We start from the raw sequence: 27,515 nt of genomic DNA, 5'->3' as shown, positions 1-27,515 counted from the left end.
CTCTTTCTTAACAAGAAAAGGGAGTTAAGGTAGAGGTACTCCCAGCCTTTAAAGTAGAAAGAAAAGAAGTGGACAAGAGATAGAGGAGTGTAGGAGTGAGGCTGCCCATAAACCACAGACTTCAGAGGATAATGAATGAACATGATCCAAATTACTCTGTTTTTCTCGGACATACCTAGCTGGACAATAATGGTGTCCTAGCTGATCGTTGTATAGAAGTTCCCTGCTCTCTGTATGGAGAGAAAATTCTTTGACCTGCCCCTGAGAGAAGTGTGGTAAAAGGGGAAATCTGAGAAAAACTTAAATTTCTATCATTTATTCTTGAGAAGGGAAAGTTCAGGATGGTCATTTTCTTCAAGTGAGTAAAAGGATTTTAAATGGAGGATAGTAATGGCATGTATTTGTTTCCTGAAACTAGAATAAATAAAAGGGGGGGGTTAAATTGTGACGGGCCGGTTTTCATTTAGATAAGAGACCTCATTTCCTGATAACCATGGTTGTTAAAAGCTTAAATGATTATGCAAGGTAGGTGACTCTCAAAAACTCTAATGCTTTGGAAGCTTCTCTGTTAGATGTTGTTCTTAGATAATTTGATGGAATATTTTCCACTTGTCATTTGTCATTGATGTGATATGCAAATACAGCAGCCAGAAGTTCTTGAATACATTAGGTTTTAATTAATGAAAGATTCAACTCATCTGACTTGATCGCTGATAAAACCTCCAAGAAGGGAAAAGCACTTTTAAAACTTTAAATAATCTGCTTCCGGGTAATTTTCTTGTTTCTAAAATGTTGGATATTTTTGAGATGTTTCAGGAATTTTAAATTACTGAAAATACATGACTAGAAAATCTTTCACAGTCATTCCTATAGTCTCTTGACTTTAAATAAGGCTTACTCGGAGGCACCTGGGTGACTCAATCGGTTAAGCCTCTGCCTTCGGCTCAGGTCTGATCTCAGGGTCCTGGGATCAAGCCCTTCATCAGGTTCTCTGCTCAGCGGGGAGCTTGCTTCCCCCTCTCTCTGTCTCTGCCTGCCTCTCTACCTACTTGTGATCTCTCTCTCTGTCAAATAAATAAATTAAAATCTAAAAAAAAAAAAAAAAGTTTGTTTAAAAAATAAATAAATAAGGCTTACTCTTAAAACCTAAATAAATAAGTAAGTAAGTAAATAAATAATGAGGCTTACTCTTAACTGTATCTATCTAATATCAAATTTATTTTCCCATGTTATCTCAAAAGGTAATTCTATAACCTTTTGCTTTTTCAAAGCAAAATTCTATTGCTACAGTTTGTCAGTTTCTCTTTCTTGTAGTCTGTAAATATTCCATCCTGTCATTTAAAAGACAGTATCTTGTTGAAGGATTCAAAAACTCTAGGTGGCATAGCTGTTGATCATGCCTAAATATATTAGAAAAATGTTGTTTTTTGTTTTTCATTTTGTTTTGTTTTTTGACATTCCTTGCCTGAATGCATGAAATATTATGCTTGAAATTTTTTTCTTTAGAGTGAAAAAGAAAGACAAATTATTTTACTCACGAATGGAACATGTGAGTTGAAATGTGTCTCTGAAAATTATGCTTATGAGATAACAACAGGCAAGAGAACATTTGTCTCTGTTTTGTTTTGCTTTCCATTTTTATTATTCTTCTGTATTTTATTTAAAGCATACATTTTTAGGGGCGCCTGGGTGGCTCAGTGGGTTAAAGCCTCTGCCTTCAGCTCAAGTCATGATCCCAGGATCCTGGGATGGAGCCCCGCAAAGGTCTCTCTGCTCAGCAGGGAGCCTGCTTCCTCCTCTCTCTCTGCCTGCCCCTCTGCCTACTTGCGATCTCTGTCAAATAAATAAATAAATAAATAATCTTTAAAAAAAAAAAAAAGCATACATTTTTATCCTTCTGCGTGGATTACTGAGCATGCCCATAAAGCAAAAGCAAAGCAACATAGATTGAGCTCGAATGTATTACTTCAGACCATACATTGTACCAAAATGTCCCGTAATCCCGTCAGACACCTGAGCTTTCCCCAACCCCTTGTGTTTTATTTTTCCCTAGGGTCAGGCATTAAAGAAATGTAATTTCTGATGCAGCCCGGGAAATAACTTGCGAAGGTTGTTATAGTCTGATGGAGGTTTTTTGTTGTGTTCTGTTTTGTTGTCGTATTGTCACTATTTTAAAATTGTACCCTTTCACACAGCACCAGTGCTTGGCACTGTTTATTTCTTTAAACTACAGGAATGTGTATCAAATTGAAGTAATTTTGATTTGCTTGAAGATGTGGGAGTTATTTATTTGAATCAAATGTATGGTGGCTGTATATGGGGCTTATATGAAAAAGTTCTGCATTTGGCAGTTAGTGCCTTTGTTTCTAAAAGAGCAAAACAAAATAGTCATTTTCCAATATTTAAAGTATGTTACCACTTGAACTTTCTATATTAAAATGCCCAGTGTTTAAGCTTTGAAAGCAGGTAATGGTAATGTGATTCTGACTTCATTGGATAGGTTTACAAAGTTTTACCTGTTTTCATGTGTTCACATTTTTTCTGTGTCTCCTCAATTAAAATTTTGCAAGGATTTAGGTGTAACACCTTTTAAAACCTTGCTACTCGGACTATAGTCATGGACCAGCAGTACCTGCATGCTTATTAGAAATGCAAAATTTCAGGCCACGATCCTGACCTATGGAATTTTAATTTGTATTTTAACCAGGTCTTGGGGTGATTTGTGTGCTTATTCAAGTATGAGAAACATGGATTTAATAGAATATCATTGGTAGCACAAACCTTTTTAAAAATTAATCTGATGGTGGAGTTGTATGATTTAACACTGCTTTATCTTTGATTTAGATGTTTGATTTCTATTCTAAGTAGCCTTAGCAGTTAAGATTTATAGTGTTTTTAAACCCATTACATATGTAGTTATCTAACCCTATCAAATGTAGTCATTGAAATGTGTTTTATAATTGTATGGCTATCATCCATTGTAGCTCTGTCATGTAATCATAGTAGAAATTTTAAGACTCATTTCTGCTTTTCTTAAGTTACTCATGATTATACTTAAAATGCTAACAAATATTCATTCATGGACCGTATGAGCCAAATATTAACGTGTTCTTTATTTTACTTTAAAAAAATATATCATTGTTAAGTCAAATCTTATTACTTTTTCTGTTTCGTTTCTGTTTCTTTATTTTTTATTTATTTCATGTTTTCTTTTTTTTGTTTTAGTTGGGTCTGGTAAGTTGACATTTTATTGGCCATCTTCTAATCACCGTGTCACTGTGACTGGAACTTCTCTTCCCCTTTCCATCCATACCCTTCCATGTCCTTCAACCAATCAGCCTCCATGTTTCACTTGTCATTGGCCACAAAGACAGACTGCACAGAATAAAGTCTGCAGGAAGTATGGGTAACTGTGACAAAGAGTAAAGGTAATGGGGTTGCTAACTTTATGTCTTATTAAATGATGTGTGATCTGCGTCCTTTTATTTTTTTCTCTCCTTAATTGAGTGATAAAATAAGTGATAGGTCTGTATTGTGGTGAAGTACTATTTCAATTTATATTTCACAAGATAAACAAAAATAGGTGCCCACAGAACGATTTGGGTTTTTTTAATCCAAAATATGTTTATGAATTCATGTTTATCAACCTGAGCTTTTCTAACTATTCTTCCATAATGGTCATTCAAAGTCCTGTTGAGGAATAACCTTGCACTTAGGGCTATATGCATTCATTTTCATTTCTGTGTGTCAGGTTCATTTCATTTTATGTAAGAAATAATTGCAGGATGTTTCCAAAATTTATTGAAGTTTGCTCTGATAAACACTTGTCCTCACATAAATAGTCATTAGGTTCCTAAGAACTCTCATGATCAGTATGTTCAGGAAGGTATAGTCACCCTTTAAAAGTGCCGGAACACCATTTTTGGCAAATTTTGCATGAGGATGCTAAGTGGTATGCCAGGGAATAATTTGACTCTAAGAAAAACTCCCAATTTTTTAAGTTAAAGAGCTATACAGATATTCTAAAGGTGTTCAGACGAATACAGACAGGATGGATTGTTCAATAATGGTGATACAACAAGGGACTATTTAAAAAAATAGCTTTCTAGATGCCACCATATGTATAAAAATATATATGGATTAATATTTAAACATAAAAATGTATAAAGACAAAAGTATAGGATGAAAATGGAGTTGAATATTTACCTAATTTATTATATATTATATGATCTATATTTTATTGATAGAATGAATACCAAAAATGCTTAACCAGATTAGAAACTGTCAACAAAATGAAAATATATATATATATATTTTAAAGATTTTATTTATTTATTTGACTGATAGAGATCACAAGTAGGCAGAGAGGCAGGCAGAGAGAGAGAGAGGAGGAAACAGGCTTCCCGCTGAGCAGAGAGCCTGATGTGGGGCTCGATCCCAGGACCCTGGGATCATGACCTGAGCCGAAGGCAGAGGCATTAACCCACTGAGCCACCCAGGCGCCCAAAGTGAAAAAATATATTTACAGCATATATGAGAAATGGATAAAATTTTGCCTGTCAATTGTTCTTAGAAATAAAAAAGATAATCATAGGAATACAATATTCCCAACAAATAGGATAACAGTGACAAGGTAATGTGAAGATAAATGTTTAATTTCATGAACATAAAAAGGCTAGTTAATAGCAGATCTTATTCTCAGTTTGGCAAAGATGTTAATGTTCAGTGTTTGTGAGGTTAGGGAGGGAAGTGCCCTATAGGGGAGGCGTCAGTTGAAATCATCTTGAAAATAATTGGGAAGGATATTAATGTCACTACTGTTTTTAACAGTGAAAATTGGAAACAAACCCAAATTTAAAAACAAGAGCTTGGTTGAATAATTTAAGTAATTTGTACTATTTGTACTACTAAATGTATTTAATTAATTAAATGTATTTAATAAGTATTTGAACTATTAAATGGCTATTGAAATGATATTGTAGAAGCATATTTTAAAGCACTATGGTCCAATTTGCATGGCTGAATTATAGGTAACTCTTCTTATTTTCTTTGCTTATCTAATTTTCTAAATTTTTAACACTGACTCTCTATGACGTTAGCAACATGGCTGTGTATTTTCAATTATAGCAAGTTTAGATGTAGTCTTTGAAAAAATGTTCCAGCATTATATCCTAAATATCAAATAGATGGATGTGATGAATGGCCTTCCCAATCTAAAAATGTAGATGATGGTGATAGCTAGATTGATAGATAGAGGCCCATTTAATCCATTTGCATTTTCATAGAGATATATTTATATCAAATATTTAACAAACATGTAGAAAAGGATTTTTTAAGGTTATATTTCTAAGACATATCTTGTGGCTGATGTCACTGTTGATGTTGGCTCGAGACGATGCCTGCAAAACATAGTAAATTCATTTCCAGGCAGATATCCTGTGTGGAAGGATTGCTGCAGGATAAATGTAGTTAGCATAAGGGTTTGTATCCCTTGTTCCCAAATAAGTCTTTGAGGTTGGAGGAGAGCTGGCATTTTATAAAAGAAACATGGGTTCTGGCACACGTTATTAGACATGCTTCTGAGATTTAGGAAAGAGACCACCCGAAGTTTATACTTCTCTGAGTGGTTTGAACATTTATATTTTCCTACTCAAATTCCCTGCATATTGGAAAGTCATATTCTCCCAGTCACTTAATTAATCATTTGTTTTTCTTTTATTGAAACAAACCAAACTCTCTTCTGGATTTAGTTTATCATCCAGTCAATCCTTTCAATTTCTTGATCTGATTTCTACCTCAATTATTCCAGCCCCTAACTGTGGAATCAAATGCTCCTATATGGATGGATATGGAGGGAAATCCCCAGGCAATGAGACACATGTCTGTTATTATACCTGGATAATGATAGTGTTTGCTAAATTCATGAGTAAACCACTCAATTACAATCAGAGTTTAAAAAAATTATAAGCTAGAACTTCAGTGTTACCAAATTGAACCTAAACTCTATCTCCTAACTTCGTATTTTCTTCCCCATAAGTTACAGGACATTTGAAGGCATTTGACCTGATTTTTCAGGTCTCCTATAATTTCCTAGGCAAATGGTATAATTTCTACTAAACCTCAATTAAAAATAAAAAGGGAGTATGGAAGAAATCACACTAATCTAGAAGTTAGGAGATCTAATTGCTTTCTTCAGTTTTGCCACTATGCAATCTGCAACAAATTCTGTTACATCTCTCTTTTTTTAAAGAGGTTTATGTTTCAAATGAGAGCTTTACAAAATTTATATATAATATTATAAATATTTGTATATATGTCTTAGGTGCAGTTACCTAGACAGTATTGATCAAGAGAAAAGCACCTTTTCAAACCCTCACCTTCATTAACAAAGAAATCAAATTCTTGCGAGCAGAGTGGTAGCATTTGTAGACATAATCTGAATATAATTTTTGGTTCCTATTCCCTTGAAGGCGTTATCCCAAGTGACTGCTATAAGTAACTAAAAGTACTTTTAAAGAAAAGGTTTCAAATAATACAACAGTCTTAAAAAGTGGATGGGAAGAACCCTCTCCTGTATAAAAGCCTGGCTGGAAATGTTCGCTTCCATTTGAACTGAGACAAGAGAGGAGAATAATTAAGTGTTTCAGACAGCTGATAAGAAATGCATTTGAAAAGTGTAAACAGTAGGTAAAAAGACTTACAATCAGTGCACATTTTTCTAACCATAAAGCATGGCCCCCAAACAAGCTTTTCTTCCCCCTTCCCAGAGTGACTCCATCAGCACACCTAATGTTTTCAGCTGCCATTGCGCTCAGTGTAACTGACACAATTTTCTGACACTCTATTTACTGCTGGATGAAGTGGCCATTTAAGTCTGTATAAATCAAACAGTTTGGACAAAGCTGGCAGTATTTATAATGTCAGGATGAGCAGATGTTTCAAATTTGCCCTCATTTCCATATATATTCTGTTCGAACATGCCCTTGCCTGTGTAAATGAAGGAGGCATTTGACTCAACGATTGCTTTAAATTCATTTCTATTCAAGTAATTGGACTGAAGATTCTAAATGGTTATAATTTTCATGGGAACATTTCAGGAGCTTTGGAGTTAAATTAAAGTAATTTTAGGGCCTGCTTACATCAGGAGGTCCTTGGCTGTATGATTAAAGTCCATTCACCTTTAAGCAGCTCTAAATGAGAAAAGGTATTTATTCATACAAATTTCAGGTGTACTTTGAAAGTAAAGGGTCAAATTGCAGCTCAAGAATTCTTTTTAATGTGGAGGCTCATCTTAAAAAGATCAGCTGATTAAAAAAAATAACCTCTTCACAGGAAAAAAAAATCTATTCCTTTCTATAAATATGCACTTAACAATTTAGCTTCAATTAAATTAAGGATGAGAATGGGTACATTACATCTTATAGTGCATAATGAGTTGTATAAAATAATGGCAGCACATTTGGGGTATCAGCAAATTGTCTCAATTAGGTTAATAACTTACATGGTTTTGATTCCGATAATTTGTTTCATCTCCTTTAGAACCTCCACACTTTGTTGTGAAACCCCGTGACCAGGTTGTGGCCTTGGGACGAACAGTAACGTTCCAGTGTGAAGCAACTGGAAATCCTCAACCAGCTATTTTTTGGAGAAGAGAGGGGAGTCAGGTAAGACCTTATTCTAGCATTTCAATCAGCAAAGGCAGGCGCCAGATACATAAGAAAACCCAAAACATCATCTCGTCATATAGCTGTTACTTTAAGAGAACTGAAAAATCTCTGAATGCCCTAGAAAATTTCAACTATGAGAGAGAAGACAAAATTTCCTTCATTGTTATAAATCGGAAAGCAATTTTCTCTTCCTAGTTTTAGTACATAGGGTGTTATATTGCATAGTAATTATCATATTAAATTTACCTTTATTTCCAATTCAGTCACATTTTTAAAAAACTGCATTTTTTCTCGACATAATTTAATTAATTATTTCTATTATTCAGATATCTGTAATTACGTTTTTTTAAAAGACATGTTTATTTTAGACAGAGCAAGTACTCACACACACGTGGGGTGGAGGGGCGAAGGTAGAGGAGGAGAGGGTCTTAAGCCGACCCTGTGCTGAGTGCAGAGCTCATTTGGGGCTCGACCTCAGAACCCCGAGATCATGACCTGAACTGAAAGCAAGAGTCCCACGCTTAACACTACTACCCAGGTGCCCCTGTAATTATATGTTAAAAGAGATTTACACACGTTTAGAACAGAGATGAAAATTACTCAGTGCAATTTCTCTGAAAATACCAGGAATCTCAAGTGTCTTCACTTCTTTATGTATGTAAGTATGTATGAGTCTGTATGTGTATCAATAAATAGATATCAATTATATATCAATTTATATGTCAATCAAAGATTCACCAAACTATGTGGTAGTCTATTTAATATAGATGTCATGTTAAATATAGTTCAATATATTCTAATTCTTTGAAAACTATCATATATGATTGTTATATGAGATATATATATATATGAGATATCAAATAACTCTAAACATTTTATAAACCAGATTTTTCTATATACACTGAACTATATTACAAAGCTCTATGTTCTTACTCTTAAGTTCACTATTGGATTTCAGCTTAATAAAATGGAAATTTTGAAATAATTTCACTTTAAAGATAACAGGAAACTTTAAAATAGTTTTTATATCTAAGTCTTTCTTCTCATCTCTTATTGATTTGCTTGCTTCAACAAATGAAGCATTTCCTTTTACTTGTTTTTGATACCTGTAAAAAAGATTCTCATTCATTTTTAATACAGTTGTTCCTAACCTTTTTTTATTTTTTGTGTGAATCAACCTTGGGTGAGTTGTTTCGTGGTCTTGCTTTTAATGAGCTTTTATAGGTAACATAGAAGTAGCTTACTGACTGCACTCACTAACCTTTTGTAGGCAATGCGTCCGGTTCACCTTTGTTTTCACGCTGGTAGGCAAATTTTAACTTGATTATGGTATGCAGACCCTCGTTTGAGTTATAGTACCTTCGTCGTCTCTAACACATTCCATTTGGCCTCAAAGACTACATTTGCTGATCGCAAATTATAGACAAGGAAAAATGAAATATTTTAGTACAACAGAAAGAATTGGAAGTGTATTATTTAAGAAAATCTACATAGTGGTAATAGTAAATCCACTAGAAGTTCTTAGAAGAGTGACTCATTGAGGGACGCATTGGTAGCTCAGTGGGTTAAGCCTCTGCCTTCAGCTCAGGTCATGATCCCAGGGTCCTGGGATAGAGCCCCGCTTCGGGCTCCTTGTTCAGCAGGGAGCCTGCTTCTCCCTCTACCTACCGCTCCACCTGCTTGTGCTCTGACCGTCTCTAACAAATATATAAATAAAATCTTTTAACAAATGATTCATTTAGTTATTAAATAAATTGTTAAGTTACTTAGTTTAAACTATGTCAAATTTTGAAATAATTTTGACTTGTGTTAGCTTGGTTTAATGATACAACATACTTTTTCCTACAATTTTGTCACTGGGTGTGTATTCATAGAGCTATAGATAAAGTCTTTATAAAATTATATATGTTAAAAAGCAGTTATCAGTTAAGTGTCTGCCTTTGGCTTAGCTCATGATCCCAGGGTCCTGGGATGGAGTCCCATGTCAGGCTCTCTCTCCACAGGGAGTCTGCTTCTCCCTCTGCCCCTCTCCCCACTTGTTCCTTCAATCTCTCTTTCTCTCAGATAAATAAATAAAATCTTTAAAAAGATAAAAAGCAATTAGACTTTTAAAAAGGAACAACTTCATTTGGTTAGAAGAAATCTTGACTTTATTTCATGAAAAGCAATGACGTGAAGTGTTATTTCCCATGTAATATACACTCCCTTTAACATGGGAACAAATTTTGATTCATAGTGAGAAATTTGTACCACAAAACAACATCACATCGTGTGTTAACTTTGTATGTAAGATAACTTATATAGAAAGATAAATAAAACTCCATTATGAATTCTTAAATATATCTAGTATTATCTGATAATTATAAAAGTACATATCAATATTTAGAATTTATTTAAATTTTAAAATGAAATTTTAAAAGCTTCCTAAAAGGCTAGGTCATTAAACTTCGTGTTTATGTGTATGTGTGTATCTCTATGGGGGGGTATGTGATGGAAGAATATTCAGCTTATTTGGGTATATATGCATGTGCGGTATGTATATGTGTGTATACATTTATATAGCTCTTTATAAGTATATAGGTATACATGTCAAAATATCAGAGCCTCGCAATTAACCTGTTGTTATTCTTTCCTCCCAAATACTGGGTTCTAGAATCTGCTTTTCTCATATCAGCCACCACAGTCAAGCAGCCGCTTTTCAGTCTCCCAGACTGGTGATCTCACCATCACTAACGTCCAGCGGTCTGATGTTGGTTATTATATCTGCCAGACTTTAAATGTTGCCGGAAGTATCATCACAAAAGCGTATTTGGAAGTTACTGATGGTAAAGTAGAGCATTTTATTTCAAAATGTTCAAGTTTGGCTTATGATCTAAAGAGAGTGTCAGTAAATGTGCTTATTTTCTACTGTGTATCCTTTCTGAGAGCAGTTTTGGTATAAAGCTAAAAAGGATGCCGATACAATGACTAAGTCTAAAATTATTCTCATTTTAACTTAGCTGTCCTATAAATTTCTAGCATCAAGTCAGATCCATAAAAGCACAGCAATTAAGCGAGAAGTTTACACTGAATATGTGTTCATGGGAATGAGTCCATGTTTTAGGAAATAAAGTTATTTTAAAATCTCCTAGTGCAAAAGTTCCTTTTTTTTCTCACCAAATTAAGGAGGTAAAATGAATTGCTGATAAGTCCTGCTCACAACTCATTATAATGAACAAGTTTTCCATGAATAATGTGATTTTGTCCTGTTTATCAACCCCTTTATACCTGATCAATTAATGCCAAATACATTATGAAGACAGTGATGGAAAGAATCTTCACACCGTGAGATAGAGAGTAGTAACAATTAGAAAAGAAGAGAAAAAAAAAGTATACATATAAATATATAAGAACATATATACACATTTGTATATACATATATACCTAAAATAAATGCATGTACATATAATATTCATTCTTTTTGTTGCTATATAGTATTCCATTGTATACATCCCTCGCAGTTTATTCATGTACTCTTCCTTTTATTGATTGCTTTCAGTTTGGGCTTTTATTTTTTATTTTTTATTTTTTAATTTTTATTTTTTTTTTGACAGAGAGAGATCACAGGTAGGCAGAGAGGCAGGCAGAGAGAGAGAGAGGAGGAAGCAGGTGCCCTGCTGAGCAGAGAGCCTGATTCAGAACTCGATCCCAGGACCCTGAGATCATGACCTGAGCTGAAGGCAGAGGCTTAACCCACTGAGCCACCCAGGCGCCCTTTTTTTATAATTTAAATTTTTTTTTATTTTTTAAATTTATTTTACTATTTTTTAATTTTTTATGGGCTTTTTTTAATGAAGTAAATATTCTTATACAAATCTATAGATGGGCATATGCACTCAATTATCTTGGTTTGCCTTTTGGCAGATGAATGCACCCATTTTTTTTCATTTTCTCATATATTCCAGATACAAGTTTTTATCAGATACCTATTATAAGTATTTAGTTTCAGTCATTCTCCTAATGACGAATTTAAGGCTGATGTCATTAATTTGATTAGGACCAATGTATTATTTTTCTTTTGTAGTTGGTGCTTTTAATTTTCTGTCCTACCTTAAGGCCATGTAGATGTTTTCCTGCATCTTTTTTTTTAAGATTTTTAAAAAAATTTATTTGACAGAGATCACAAGTAGGCAGACAGGCAGGCAGAGAGAGAGAGAGGAGGAAGCAGGCTCCCCGCTGAGCAGAAAGTCAGATGCGGGTCTCCATCCCAGGGTCCTAGGATCATGACCTGAGCCGAAGGCAGAGGCTTTAACCCACTGAGCCACGCAGGCACCCCTTCCTATGTCTTTTTTTTAGAAGTTTCATTGTCTATACTTCTAAGATATAAGTTTTTAATCCATTTTAAATTATCTTTTGTGAGTGGTATAAAACAAGGATCAAAATTCCTTTTCCTCTCTATATGGATACTAATGGTTCCAGCATCATTTATGGAAAAGATGGTATTTTCCTTACCGAATTACAGTGGCCTCTTAATCATAACTCAGATAAACATAAATGTGTGAGTCTGATTCTATCCTCTCTATTATATTCCATTTCTATATTCATGCCAGTATGTATGGTCTTAATTATTGTCACTTCATAGTAAGTCTTACAAACTGGTAATGTAAGTCACCCACTTTGTTTTTCTTATTTTGAGTTGATCATTAGAGGTCCTCTGAAGTTTCTAATAAATTTTAAAATGACCTTTTCAATTTACACACACACACACACACACACACACACACACATACACCCCTAAAGAATAACAAAAAAATCTGAGGTTTTAATTTTGATTTCACTTAAATTATTGAACAGTTTAAGAAGAATTAACATCTTAACAATCTTAGTCTTCCAGTTTAGGGAAATGGTATATATTCCATATATATCTCTCAATATTTTTAGATCTTTAATTCTCTCAACAGTGTTTTATAGTTTTCAGGGTAGAAACCTTCCATATATTTCGAAAGACTTATACTTATGATATTTTATAATTTTTGATGTGACTGCATATTATATGTAAAAGTGTACATATATTTCAAAAAAAGAATATATATATTTCATTATTGTACTGTTTGAGGCCAGATATACAATTGATTCTTTTTATATTAACCCCATATCTAGCAACTTGCTAAATACAACTTACTAAATCATATATAAGAGTTTGTAGGTAGATTATTTTGACATTGTTATGAACAAAATGTGTCAACCGCAAATTAAACCAGTTTTACTTCTTCTTTCCAATATTTATGCATTTTATTTCTCTTACTTGTCCTGCACTGTCTGTGATCTCTAATATAATGAATAGAATTGGTGATAGTGGAAATATTTTTCTTGATCCTAACCTCAGGGGTAAAGTTAGCAAAGATTTTAAAGATAGAATTTTGAACTTAAAAAAAAAATCTGGAGGAAATTTTTAATATATTAATCTGATTATTTTGTTTCATTGTGCTCTCAGGATAAAGTTTGTATTCCTTAATGTGCTTTACAATTTATGAGCTGACCCCTGCATTCTCAACTTTGAATACTATATTTGCTTATATGCCCTCATTTTCTTGTGTTGGCTATGCTCTTCTATTATCTGAAGACTTCTGCACGTGCTGTTTGTACTGATTTGAAATTTCACTTACTTCAAAAAGCATTCCCTCACTCCTCAAATATGAGCATTCTCCACCCTGCCATCAATACAAAGATTACATCCTGTACTTTTCTGTGTTCTCTATTTTCTTGTATTCTTCATTAGACATTAAGTTCCATGACTGTAGGGCCCATGTCTTTCCAATAAATACATACCCAGTAATAGACTGTCAAAGTCTGACATGTGGTACATACTCAATAGATAATTTTTGAAAGAATGGATGAAACATGGAGGGAATGAACACCTAACTCTTAGTTAAGTCAGGATTCAAACTTAGGACTGTCTCATTTCAAAGCCCCTACTCTTAACCTCTGTCTGTGATACATATTATATATTACTGGCCCCAATTAGTTAGAATGACCTAAAATGTTTTTACAGTTTCTTACATATATTAAAGCTATTAAATGATGGCCGTGAAGACCATGTAATGGGTTTGCTAATGATCAGTATAACCAATATGTAGAAGTGGAACACAGAATTGCACAATTTATAATTGCAACTTTATAAGACAACTTCATATACACAAGCAATTTCTATATACAGGTGTACATGAAAAATGGCCAAAGAAAACTGTGGTAAAATATTTTCAGGTATTTCTTATTATTCTAAGTAATAATTAAAAGCAAAGCTTCGTACATACCATCTGATACTGCATTGTCATAAGTTGTTATCTTTGTGAGAATAGATCAAGGATAGCAATTTTTGCTGAACTAATATAAAACAGAAACCTAACATTAAAGGTCCTATTTCATTTTACAGTCTCTGGGGAGATCTGAGATGGTTTTGTGTTTGCTGGGGTCGTACTGTATTTTGAGTTTTGTTTTTTTTTCTTTTGGAATTCATTGCCATTGTATACACAACTTAACAAGTACGTACTCATTTTTCAAACTATTATTCCTGAGTGCTGACAGCATGAGTTTTTGCACGTTATCAAGTCAAGTCAAGAGGATAGCTAGTAGGCAGACTAGTTTCTGGATGCTATTTAACTTTAGCTTCTTGACCTTTCTTTATTGTTTGCAAACGGAACAAAGACAAAGACAGAATAAAACACAAGGCACAGAATATGGTGGAGTAGGAGCTGTCTTTGAAACATTGTTGTTTGTAGCTGTGACCTATCCCAAGTAGCATGTGACCCAGGAACATAGAAATTCCTATCACCTATTGAATTGAAAATGTTTCTTTTCTTTATTACTAGAATGTGAGAAAATTAGTTAATGATTACCAAGTGCTATGTAAAATTTAAAATCACTTGTATTCATCTTTCAAAAGTTATTGATATACAATGAAACGAGTGTTAACTTTTATTCAGAAAAGAGAGACCTGACAATTACCAACTAGTCGACTTGGACAGGTGACTTGTACTTCCCTAACTAACTCATAAGTTTGTTAGATACGTTGGCGAATAGAAATTGTGATACATAGTTCTGATATTTTTTGGTCTATAAATATGAACTTTTCATACTTAAACCAGTCAATGTGTATATGTTAATTTTTCCTTTTTTTAATATGTGTATATATATATTAAAATTTTATGTTTTTATTAACATAATGTATTATTTGTTTCAGGGCTATAGGTCTGTGATTCATCAGTCTTTTTTTTTTTTAAGATTTTATTTATTTATTTGACAGACAGAGATCACAAGTAGGCAGAGAGGCAGGCAGAGAGAGAGAGAGGAGGAAGCAGGCTCCCTGCTGAGCTGAGAGCCCAATGTGGGGCTCGATCCCAGGACCCTGGGATCATGACCTGAGCTGAAGGCAGAGGCTTTAACCCACTGAGCCACCCAGGCGCCCCTGTGATTCATCAGTCTTACACAAAACCCAGTGCTCAGCGCAACACATACCCTTCCCAGTGTCCATCACCCAGACACCCTGTACCCCAATCTCCCTCTCCTCCAGCAACCCTCAGTTTGTTTCCTGAGATTATGAGTATCTTATATTTTTTTCACTTAAAATTATTTTATGAATGTATTTCTATGTATTAACATAGTCTTCATGATCATTGCTTTTGAGGTACCAAAATATGACTTCTGATGATATGCTCTTTTTTTTTTTTTTAAGGATCTTTATATATTTCATGAATGTGAGGAAAAGATAGCAAACTTTGCTTAACTCTGCTGTAACGGATTATACCATCTGTGGCCCTGTCTATACCAGCACCATTACCACAGCTAACACAAGCATACTGATACCTGTCAATAATAAGTTACAGTTATCAGTGCTTCCTTTGTGTCAGGCACTAATGCGGAGAACTGTTCACATATCAACAATTTTAAATTTGACATCGTCTCATGTTACAGATAAGGAAATGGAGGCAGAGACTAGTGAAGGACTATGCCCAAATCATACAGATCGTAAGCAGCAGAACTGAGATTTACTACAAAAGTTAGTACTGTCCAGGATGGTAGCCAGCTGCCACATGAGACCATTTAAAATAAAATTTCAATTACTTAAAGCTTATTAAAATTGCACATCCTGTTCCTCAGTCACACGAGCCAGATTCAGATGTTCAGCGTCCACTGGACGCTCATGGTGTCTGTGTTGGAGAGCACAGTTAGGGAGCATTTTCTTTCTTTCTTTTTTTTTTTTTTTTTAAGGTTTCTATTTATTTATTTGAGACAGAGAGAGAACAGGAGAGTGGGGTGAGGGGCTGAGAAAGAAGCAGACTCCTCACTGAGCCACCCAGGTTCCCTGGAACATTTTCATTTTAGGGCCATATCTTTCTCCAAGACGCACTTCCTCACTGTTTTAAAACTCATTCTAATTATGATAATTCGTTTTAATAATGCCAGTGTAAAATTAGTAGACCCAAAACTTGACGTTCTTCTCATAAATCCTAAATTTATGTTTCACTCAGAAAGGTACTATACTCTTTAGTTTATGAAAATGTAAATATTTTATCAGTATTTTATTCTACCCTGTGATGACAACAAAATGTTTCATTTTTTCCTACCTAAAAACATGAAATTGCTTTAATAAAATCCTTCAGCTCTGGTTTACCTATCAGTTTTTTACAGAACAGGGTAAGTGGCAATATCAAAATTCATACATATGTCTACCTGTTTGCAATTAGCAAAGCACGTTCATATCTATTATTCCATTTAAATCTTCATAACGATCCCTTGAGCTAGCTAGAACATTATTATCTTCCCATTATAGATAAAACAAAATAAAACTGAAGCTTAGAGAATTTAAGGAAGCGGCCCAAAGACACATGACAGATGGAGCTGGTAATCAACCCTACACTTCTTCTTCTCTTGCCTTATTTTTGTAAACTACCCAGTGTAAACCAGGAAGAAATAAATGACAGAGGAACGGTATCATTAAACTGGGTTGGGATAGGATGGGGAGATGTGAATAATGCCAACTCTGATTCAAACCTCAAAGCACTGTAGAGATACAGAAAACCGAATAAATCCCCAGATACTGGATTGTTTCTAAATGTAACAAGACTACCAAATGTAAACCACTCTGTTACTGGATTTAATTATAATCCTTTATAAAGAAACACTGTTACTAATTTAATTAATGTCTAGAAATAAATATTCATTCATTCTTAGGACCTAGGGAACACAGGTGGTAGAATCTTCTAAAACCCCAAAGCAATAAAAACACTTTGATTCTTTTTTTCTACACTTGTCAGGTGGGGTCTCTAATTTGATTTTAACCAATCTCAACAGAAAATATAGAAAAGATTGAACAATTCTAAACAAAGGAATCATTGACTTACATTTGTCATCCATGGAGTATCTGAAACTCTCCTGCTAGGTTAAGAACTTGAGCCTTCTAACATGCCTCCCCGGTATTTGCAAATTTCATACCAGTAATCGGCATGGTCGAGAATCAGAAGGGTGGAGTGAAAATGCAGTTACTAATTTTACTCCCTTGCCTTCTTGTTTTTGCTTAAGCTGAATGCACAAAACTAATAATTATTGCATGGTAAAAGAGGAACAAATTGAAGTGTAACTCCAGCTTGTGAAAATCTTTGGTGCATAAAACTTTGAACATGCCATATCTCGCTTGGCAAATCGTTGCATCCAAAATTTAGTTACTCAGGCAACCAGTTTCTTTTAATCAGGCAGCTTCTTAAACTAGACCTTTGTATATGTGTGACTTAAAATTTTGTAACTGATATTCAGAATTTTAAAGCTTGATAGTGAAAAAAATTCTTAAATTTAATTTTTAAATTTTACTCATTTGAAGAAGTATTGCATCTATAAGGTTTCACCTAAGTTGACTATATCAGGGGGTGAAAACTGAGAACATCTCTCTAATGCAAGTTGTTCTAGTTACACTCCAGTTGTTTTAGATTTTTCCCTAAATAATGGCTTTCTGTCTGAGATAAAGTTTTTAGATGTTAGGCTTTTCATGTAATAATAAGAACAAAGTTAATTTGTATATTATAAAAATCCTTTCCATTGTTTCCTTCCACAGTACATTAAAACTATTAAGGTAATAGAATTCATGAAAGTGTTTTTGATCCCTGTAATTCCAGCATAGAAGTATATTTCCTAGGTTAGGACATGAGCTTGAGTTTTATTTTTGGATTAGCCTACTCACAATGTATTTGAACAGTTTTCCCTAATTTCACTGGGATTGGGAAGTTTTTACCCATGTAATTCTATTAGTAGAATTCCAGGATAGAAAGAGCTCAATCATATTGACTTGTAAATTCTAGAAGTCTAAAGCCCATTTTGGAACCCAAAATGTCAGACATGTTGGTATGATATCATATTTTTTTCCTGTTGGACAAAAACCAGTTCTCAGATGTCAAGTTGGCTTTAGTTCATTCATGAAAATGTGTTTCATACGTTTCCTTGGGGTAGGGTGGTTTCTTGTTGTTGTGTCTGATTTTTACATATCTTAAAGTTTAAAAAGTACGCATTCCACTTCTCACCACTAGACATTTACTTCACCATCCACAATTTTTTTTAAGGTGTATTTATTTGACAGAGCAAACACAAGTAGGGGTAGTAGCAGGCAAAGGGATAGAGAGAAGGCTCCCCACCGATCAGGGAGCCCGATGCAGGGCTCGATCCTAGGACCCTGGGATCATGACCTGAGCTGAAGGCAGACGCTTAACCAACTGAGCCACCCAGTCACCCACCATCCACAATTCTTATTTCCTTCTTGGACTCTTGTGTTAAATAGGTCCCCTGATAGTGCAGCGAGCTCTCTTGGTCATTTGAAAAGAGTACGTGATATCTCATTTTAAATTCCTGAATCAGAGCATCATAGAAATGCATTCTGAATAATACACGTCTCCTACTTGAAGTACTTGTTTAATTAGTGTGTCTCAAAGCCTAGAGCAACTGCTGTTGCTTGGATGATTAGAAAATTGCTTCCAGTTGTAGAAATCTATTTCCTGTTGTTTCTTTGGGCAGTGATCGCGGACCGGCCTCCCCCCGTCATCCGACAAGGTCCTGTGAATCAGACTGTAGCGGCGGATGGTACTTTTGTGCTTAGCTGCGTGGCCACAGGCAGTCCGGTGCCCACGATTCTGTGGAGAAAGGATGGAGTCCTTGTCTCAACTCAAGATTCTCGAATCAAACAGCTGGAGACGGGAGTGCTGCAGATCCGATCCGCGAAGGTAACTTAAAAGGACACCCTGGCTTTCCTGTTCGTTCTGCTCCTTTTTCTGTTTGTCTCCAGCCCCCAGGGCTGCAGTCTCAAGTCTTAGAGTCAGTGAAATGCTAAATAACGGTACTGATCTATTTTTAATTGACGCTTTATGCTTTCAGATGCCCCGCCGTGTCTATTTAAGATGATTTGACTCATAACTTAGCTCGCGGGAAGTAATTGAAGGTTTCAGGTGGAGGAGAAAAAAAGATTTTTGAGACCTGTTGAGGACGGTAGGGGGGGAATATCTTCCAGGTAGTGGTATGAGGTACTCATTCCATAAAAGCATTTTTCAAAGAGATTTTTCCAGTACCATGTTATCTACAACGCCAGGTCTTCTGTTGCGAATATTTGGTCCAACATTCTGCAATGGCAGGATACTGTCCACGCAAACAGAAGCCAGGCAGCAATGTACACGCCGAGTGTACATTGCAAATCAGAACGTTAAACGATGAAAAGCCCGCGAGTTTGTGAGAACAATTGAGGGATTTACCTTCCCAGGGCACCACATCCCATACCTGTTCTTTCAAGACTGTGTTGTTTTGTTTTGCTTTTTCCTTTTCTTTTAGGTCAAGATCAGACAGGTTCACAAGGCATATGAAAGAATAGCTCTGACAGCAATAAACATAAATTTCAATCGCTTTATTGCCTATTGTGGGTGGCTTCTTGGGAGTTTTGGATTCAGCATAACAGTTCATTGTACACGCAGTGGAAGTTAATGTGTTGTACTTCTTTGTGACAACGATTGCAATTTTGTGATTACAGTTGCCAGAGCGAGATGGCAACATTCTTGCTTTATCAAACGTGACTTGAAGATCGAGGTGTTACCTTAGGGAGAGGTGTGTGGGTTCATTAGGCTGGGGATGATTTTAAGGCTGAACATGTGACCTCTGTTTGTTTTTTTGGCATTTAGCCTTTAGAAGGGAGAGAGCCTTCATTCCAGCTGACGTTTGGCTTATTGAACAAGTTAAAAAAAATAAATAAATAAAGTGGGGGAGGGGGAAAGTGAATGCTTTGAGAAGAGATCATTTTCGGTTTTATCCTTTTTTGTGTGTTTATCCTTTTTTCTGTAATATCTGTTTCAGATATCCATATGCATGTAACTCTGATAAAATAGGAAATAGCAAGAACAGTCATTGACTGAATTTTATCAGCCTTACTGTGTGACGGTAAATTGGAAGATCCAATTTACTAATAAATATTAACCCTTTGAATTTGAATACCTCATTGTTCATTGTCCCTGACACTAAGACTAGTGCTATGGTAAAGCACTAAATATTATATTTTATTGTATAATTAAAATAACCATTTAAAATCTTTTTTTCCATATTCCTGCAATATTTTCCTTCCTATTCAATAAAAATACATTCAATTAAGAGGACGTTTCTGGATATTGAATTTTAATGCCGTTATCCATATTCATGGGACATATACAAAACTATAATTGCTTTTCCAGCACATTGAGCTCTCGATTGTTCCAAATATTTATTTTCCGTCTATCTTCTCAGCTGGGTGACACAGGTCGGTACACCTGCATTGCATCGACCCCCAGTGGTGAAGCAACATGGAGTGCTTACATTGAAGTCCAAGGTAAATCAGCTAGCGTTTTTAACTTAAAGCTGGGCTTGCGGTCGTTTACTTGCTGGTAAATGGATGAAGTAGATGTCCTGATGCCTGAATAGGTATAAAATGGTGTAATCTGTCTTTCTGTGCTTATCTGTATGTGTGTAAACGTCTTTCTTCTGTATCTCCTTTATTAGAATTTGGAGTTCCAGTTCAGCCTCCGAGACCCACCGACCCAAATTTAATCCCTAGTGCCCCCTCAAAACCTGAAGTTACAGATGTCAGCAGAAATACAGTAACATTGTCATGGCAACCAAATTTGAATTCAGGAGCAACTCCAACATCTTATATTATAGAAGCCTTCAGGTAGAGTAAAGATGATGTTCCCTAGTTGGTCTTTTTTTTTTTTTTTTTGGCTTACTATTCAATATGCATGTTCTAACTTGTGTATCTGTCCTTAGCCATGCATCTGGTAGCAGCTGGCAGACCGTAGCAGAGAATGTGAAAACAGAAACATTTGCCATTAAAGGACTCAAACCTAATGCAATTTACCTTTTCCTTGTGAGGGCAGCAAATGCGTATGGAATTAGTGATCCAAGCCAGATATCAGATCCAGTGAAAACACAAGGTAAATACTGATTTACTTACCCTTGTGACACCTACTTATTCCTAGATGTTACACTTTCATAAGTCAGTAATGTGTCCTGCTCCATGCTGTGATTGTGTATGTAATACAGATCTCTTTTTCCAGTTGCTCCATTAATTTTTAATGCGCAAACACAATGTCTGCAAACTTTATTGTTTTCTGGAGTAAGTATTCCGGGAGAAGATTAATACCAAAGAGCCGTGTCTCTCATTTTATAAAATCACAATCCAATCAGACAAAAATGTTATGTATTGTTATATTATATTCGATTTCTCCCCTCTACAAAGCATGGGAAAAAATACTTTAGGTTGACATGTTGTTTGGTCTGTCTTTCATTGTCAGTTATATGAGCTGTGATATATTAAACTTTTATATGAAAGTCATGTATATTCTGGTCAAAGCCAGGTCAAAGAAACAGATAAAAAGGAAAAAATGAATACAATGTGGAAGCTAATGAATATGTGAAGCAAATTAGATATGCTCACTTGGGCCACATTGGGGATATATTGCTTTTTATTGTGAATAAAAAGTATATTTAGCCTTCCACAGATGACCCCCCTATCCGTCACTGTGCCCTACTTCTTATTTTAAAGTTTTAGTAGGAGTGAAATTTACATATTGAATAAAAAGGTGATTTGAGTCAATCTTTACTCTTTTTTTTAACACACTGTTATTGTCACTAAAATATGCTGCTTCTTGTATTAATATAAAAATAAAAATTCTAGGTGGTAGTGATAGAAATATGCTATTATTTTCTCAGCATTCGGAGGAATCATATTATCTCCATCTTGAGTTTACCTTTCCAAAGGGGGGCGGGAATATAACTTAGTTATAGTGCTAGAAACAATTTGTGCACAAAAGGATTGAAAAACTGAAGCTCATTTTTACTGGCCTTAGAGAGGGTCTGCCAGCCATTTTGCTTATTTTGTCTTCTCTGATGAGTGTCTAAAGAATCTTTTTGGAAGGACCTTTTGCTTCCGAATTCACACAAAAAGCAAACTGAGTTGTCGAACATGTCCCTGTTCGTCTCCTGCTGTGTGAATTCAACACACCCAAGTGCCTATATTTGCAAGTATGAGTCACCTCAGGAACGCTAATATTCTCGGAGCCTGCCTTAACACACTTTGAGGTTTTCAATATTAGATACGCATTTGCAAAGAATGCAGACACAGTGACAGCTGTAAAGTGAGTTGAAATTTTTCTCCCGACTGCAGTGGTCTCTACCTAGGAAACTCCTCGGTTTTGATTGACTGCTAGTCTGTTAGGTAGTCCTGGGAGTGATTTTGGAGTCTACACCCGCGTTTGTAAATGAGGAGTTAGTTCACACTTAATCTGAAAATTAATTTAAGTCTTTTTACATTTTAACGGACTTACCTTTACACATGACTAGCTAGTGGAACCACCTTAGGGAACTAAACCCATGGCGTTTGGAAGACTGGAAATATGGTCAATTCAGCCTGCCATTTTGAAATCAAAGGATTTCTTTTTTTTTTTTTTTTAAGATTTTATTTATTTATTTGACAGACGGAGATCACAAGTAGGCAGAGAGGCAGGCAGAGAGAGGGGGGAAGCAGGCTCCCTGCAGAGCAGAGAGCCCGATGCGGGGCTCCGTCCCAGGACCCTGGGATCATGACCTGAGCCGAAGGCAGAGGCTTTAACCCACTGAGCCACCCAGGCGCCCCGAAATCAAAGGATTTCTAATCTTACCTCCCGAACCTATGAGCTATGTCGCCCTGAACATGTTAGTTTGTCCTGAGCTTCAGTTTTGTCATGTATCAAATGGGACTAAAAATAGGCTCTCCACTGGTTTGGACAAGGATCAATTAATTTATGAGTATATACAACTCAGATTTCTCTTCTGTTTTCTGCCATAAGAATTTGTTATTGGACTCATGTTTCTTTCACTGTCTGGACCAAAAATAGAGGGAGCTGATAAACTTTGCAGATATCACGAAACTGAGAAAGAAGGCCTGAGGAATGAGAGCGTCCGAGTGAACTCTCTCTCAATAGACGGAAAGGAAGGGTCAGCACTAATAAGATTCAGTTAATGGAGCAAATTCAAAAGTGTGTCACTTAAACTTAAGGTTTAAAACTCTTGTGAATGGGCGCCGGGGTGGCTCAGTTAGGTAAGCAACTGCCTTCCGCTCAGGTCCTGGGATCGAGTCCCACTTCAGGCTCCCAGCTCCATGGGGAGTCTGCTTCTCCCTCTGACCTTCTCCTCTCTCATTCTCTCTCTCACTCTCTCTCAAATAAATAAATAAAATCTTTAAAAATAAATAAACAAATGAATAAATAAATACATAAAACTGTTGTGGAAGGATAGACTAGGGATACCAGGTTTAAAGGGGGGAAGGGTACACGTGTGTGTCAGGGTGCTGGGGGCACACAGATCTCAGTATTTGAAGTCAATTAAAACACCAATTTGAGCCAAGAGAGTGATGTTCTTGCCAAAAGAACAAATGTAGTCTTAGCTAGCATTAGCATAATTATGTTTGGATCAGGTAATCCCTTCTCTTTACTCTAAACTGGTCAGGTTACGAATGGACTAATGTGTTCGTTTCTGAACACTACATTTTCAGGGAGACTTTAAAGAGGAGGACAAGGAGGTTAGTTGGTGGGACTACACTGAAGACTGAAAATCACATCACTGGAAAAGAAATTCAGGGATCTTGGCATGTTTTCCCCCCAAAATAATAAAGTTAGAGTTGACATGACATTTTTTTTCTTTAACATTTTAAGAGACCATCATGCGGAAAAGGTATGCGTACTTTAACCCTAGGCAGCAAAATAGGACCAAGGAGTGGAAGTAACATTGAGAAAGAGTTCACTGTCTAGCTCTTGGACTGCTTTTAAAGATACTGTGAAGCTTAGCTGAAGATTAGGCTAATACCGGTTGTAGCAGGAACTTGGGGAAAAATCTAGAAAAAAGTACAGAACATTTGTGTAGTTAGGATAAGAAGAGCCAGGGGCAGAGGGCATTTGGGAGAGACTTGTTAGAAATTGATTCGTAAGAGAGCAGCCATAATTTCTCTAACCATTTCTATAACATGACTGCAAAGAAGCCTTCCCCAAGTAGAGATTCTGTGAAGGAGTTGGGTAGGGTTAGAGGGACAAGGCACCGTTTCTAGTTCAGAACTCGGGTAGACCCATGTCACAGCTGGAGTTAGAGCCTTGCAAAGGTAATCGAGATCTGTTTGCCCCCAAACAAGATTCAGTAATACAGATGCACGGAAGATGGCATGAGTCGCTGGCAAGTAGGGTGTGTGTTAGCCATTGCTGGGATGGTGGGGTCGTTGCCACTGTAACTACTGTGCTTCTTCCTCCAAGTGTCTTACTTGTACCACGTTCTGAGCCCTATCTTTGAAGAATATATACACAGACACAGAATGCACCGCATAGGTATGGTATAGATAGTAAGGACTCAGTTATTGTAAATAATGAAGTAGGGCCTGGATCATCTCTCTTCGGAGAGTGTGTGTAGGGAATTCCAACACTGGGGAAGAAGCCAGGTAGAATTACAATCTAAAATTTCCTCCAGGTTAATTCTGAATGTTCAGAAGGAACTTTTACCTTATAATACATTTTTTTTTCCCAAGAGGAGGAAAAGGACAAGAATAATAAAAGGACCAATTCGTAAACTTCTCAACATCGTTAGATGTTTCATTTTTCTCTCTGATGGGCCAATTTCTGAGTATTCTAGGCTGCTGTTGCCAAAATAGTTCTACCAGGGAAGGGAGTTTCATAGTTTTCATGAAGGGATTGACTGACAAGTTTATCTCGAACTGAAGAAATTAGAGATTGTGATGAAAATCGTAGTAGTTAACCAATTTAAAATAGTTATTTACATATTTGAGGATACTTCTTGAAAGGCAGAAGATTCCCTAAGGGTAGAAGTTTACATATGAGAAGACACGTTTAGAAGCTGACAGAACAGGGGCGCCTGGGTGGCTCAGTGGGTTAAAGCCTCTGCCTTCGGCTCAGGTCCTGGGATCAAGCCCCCGCATCGGGCTCTCTGCTCAGCGGGGAGCCTGCTTCCTCCTCTCTCTCTCTCTGCCTGCCTCTCTGTCTGCTTGTGATCTCTGTCTGTCAAATAAATAAATAAAAATCTTTAAAAAAAAAAAGAAGCTGACATGAAATATGAGTTTTTCATAGTTATTCCCTTTCACTCAACCATTATTTATCAAGCACATTCTAAACGTATGGCACAGGGCTAGGTGTTCTGGGTTCACAGAGATGAACCCAGTCCCTGCCTTCAAGACAAGGACTTCAAATGCCTTACAAAGTGCAGTTTTCACAGCAACCCTCAGAAGTATCTGCCATTGTTATTGCCATTTGCCAGATGAGGAAACAGAAAAATAGCAAGGTTAGGAAATCTTCCCCATGTTTCACGGCTGGTAAGTTGCTGAGTTGGGGTGCAAACCCAAGTCTGTTTGATTGCAAGGACTTCACACTTGCCCCAGAGACAGATGGGAGCTGGAGTCACGGAGCAACAGAAACCAGCAGGGAAGCAAGGACATCAGAGAGGGGAGGGTGATAAGCAAGTGCTTTCCATCTCTAGGCTGTGACGATAGGTTCCCTGAGGGCCAGTGTTAGCCAAGGATATTTGTAAGGGCTGCTAAAGTATGAGAAGCCAAAATTATCTGTTGTTTTTGTCATTTTGCTTATTTATAAGTTTAAAAGATGGGCGTAGTATATGTACCGTCCAGGGTGTTATATCTGAGAGTGTTAAACAGCACTCTTGATCTGTCTCCTATCTGCCTGACTTCCACGGAGTCCCTCAAACCTTAACAACCTCATTTTTTTTTTGTTTTTTTCCCCCAAGTTTTAATTTAAACTCTTGTTAGTTAACATATAGCATAATAGTGGAAAATCTCACTTTTAATAAACGTGTTATTTGCTTCTTGTTTAGAATATCCTTAAAGATATATAGTCATTCAGAAAACCAAAGTTCTCATTGGTGCTGTTTATGGGATGGCAAATACTGTAGAATATATATGCTAACATATAATACTCTGAGAAAGAGAATTCTGGCCACAAAAGTCTTCATTTTCCTCTCTCTGTCAAATAAATGAATAAAAAAAATCTTAAAAAAAATTAAAGGTCTTCATTTTCTTCCCTACTTCACCCTGTGTTGCCCTTTATTATTTATTTTTCTTTTAATATTTTATTTGTTTATTTGAGAGAGAGAGAGGAGCAGAGCAGAAGGAGAGGGCCAAGCAGCCTCCGCAGTGAGCAGGGAGCCCAACGCAGGGCTCCGGCCCACAACCCTGAGATCACGATCTGAAACTGAAATCAGGAGTCGGATACTTACCCACCTGAGCCACCCAAGCACCCCCCCCCCCTTTTATTATTGTAAGCAAAGCAAAATATCTGTATTTAGAAAACCTCCTTAGCAAAGGGCAATTTTTATTGAGTATAGACTTTAGAATTTTAACAAGACCCCTCCTGCCTGGGGGGAAAAAAGTAAATGGATATTAACATAATGAACACTAGTAATAGTTTAATTCTTACTTACAACATAAATGAGCACTAGTAATAATTTAATTCTTACAACTAGTAACAGTTTACAACTATTAATAGTTTACAACACTAGTAATAGTTTAATTCTTACAACATAAATGAACACTAGTAATAGTTTAATTCTTACTTACAACTAGTAATAGTTCACAACTAGTAATAGTTTACAACACTAGTAATAGTTTAATTCTTACTTTGTTATTGGTCTCCTTTCTTAAATTTTGGTGTTCTCGAGATTAAGAATTTTTTTATTTAACCTCCTTTATAGTGATACAAAAACTGAACTAAAAAGGAAGCCATTAAATAAATGGTTAGGTGCTCTTTTCTCATCAGATTTATTTTGTTATTCTAGTCTATTCATTTCATGTTATTCCATTCCAATCCATTTCCTTCTACTAGTGGCTTCTGTATCCTTCATCGTAACTGCTACTTACTGTATACCTTATTTAGGAAGCTACCCAAGTTCATCTTATAAGATATAAGGTGTCTAGAGGCACCCGGGTGGCTCAGTGGGTTAAAGCCTCTGCCTTCAGCTCAGGTCATGATCCCAGGGTCCTGGGATCAAGTCGCGCATCAGGCTCTCTGCTCAGCGGGGAGCCTGCTTCCCCCCTGCCCCGTCCCCCCACCTGCCTCTCTGCCAACTTGTGTTCTCTGTCTGTCAAATAAATAAATAAAATCTTTAAAAAAAAATAAGATATAAGGTGTCTAATTTCTTTTTGTGCTTGCTTTTCACTTATTGTATGTTTTCATTCCTTCCGTTACTCATCCGCTCTACTGCAATTTCCGACTCTTCTTTCTTGCATAGTCAGGATCACTACTGAATTTTGTAACAAACTCAGAAGGGATTGCACTC

At 36.1% G+C, this 27,515-nt stretch overlaps 1 protein-coding gene across 1 annotated transcript in view; it reads left to right on the top strand.

Annotated features, from left to right (window-relative positions):
• Positions 1-27,515, top strand: part of ROBO1 (roundabout guidance receptor 1) — a 411,503-nt gene that overhangs the window by 321,156 nt on the left and 62,832 nt on the right. The window contains 6 exon segments of the mRNA XM_080801074.1: positions 7,542-7,664; positions 10,321-10,492; positions 18,702-18,907; positions 20,445-20,526; positions 20,697-20,865; positions 20,961-21,127. Coding sequence (XP_080657200.1) covers positions 7,542-7,664; positions 10,321-10,492; positions 18,702-18,907; positions 20,445-20,526; positions 20,697-20,865; positions 20,961-21,127 — 919 coding nt within the window.

Source organism: Martes martes, assembly GCF_963455335.1.
Source record: "Martes martes genome assembly, chromosome: 1".
In the NCBI taxonomy this organism is placed as follows: Eukaryota; Metazoa; Chordata; class Mammalia; order Carnivora; family Mustelidae; genus Martes; species Martes martes.
The sequence above is the reverse complement of the archived record's forward strand: the minus strand, read 5'-3'. Positions and strand labels throughout refer to the sequence as shown.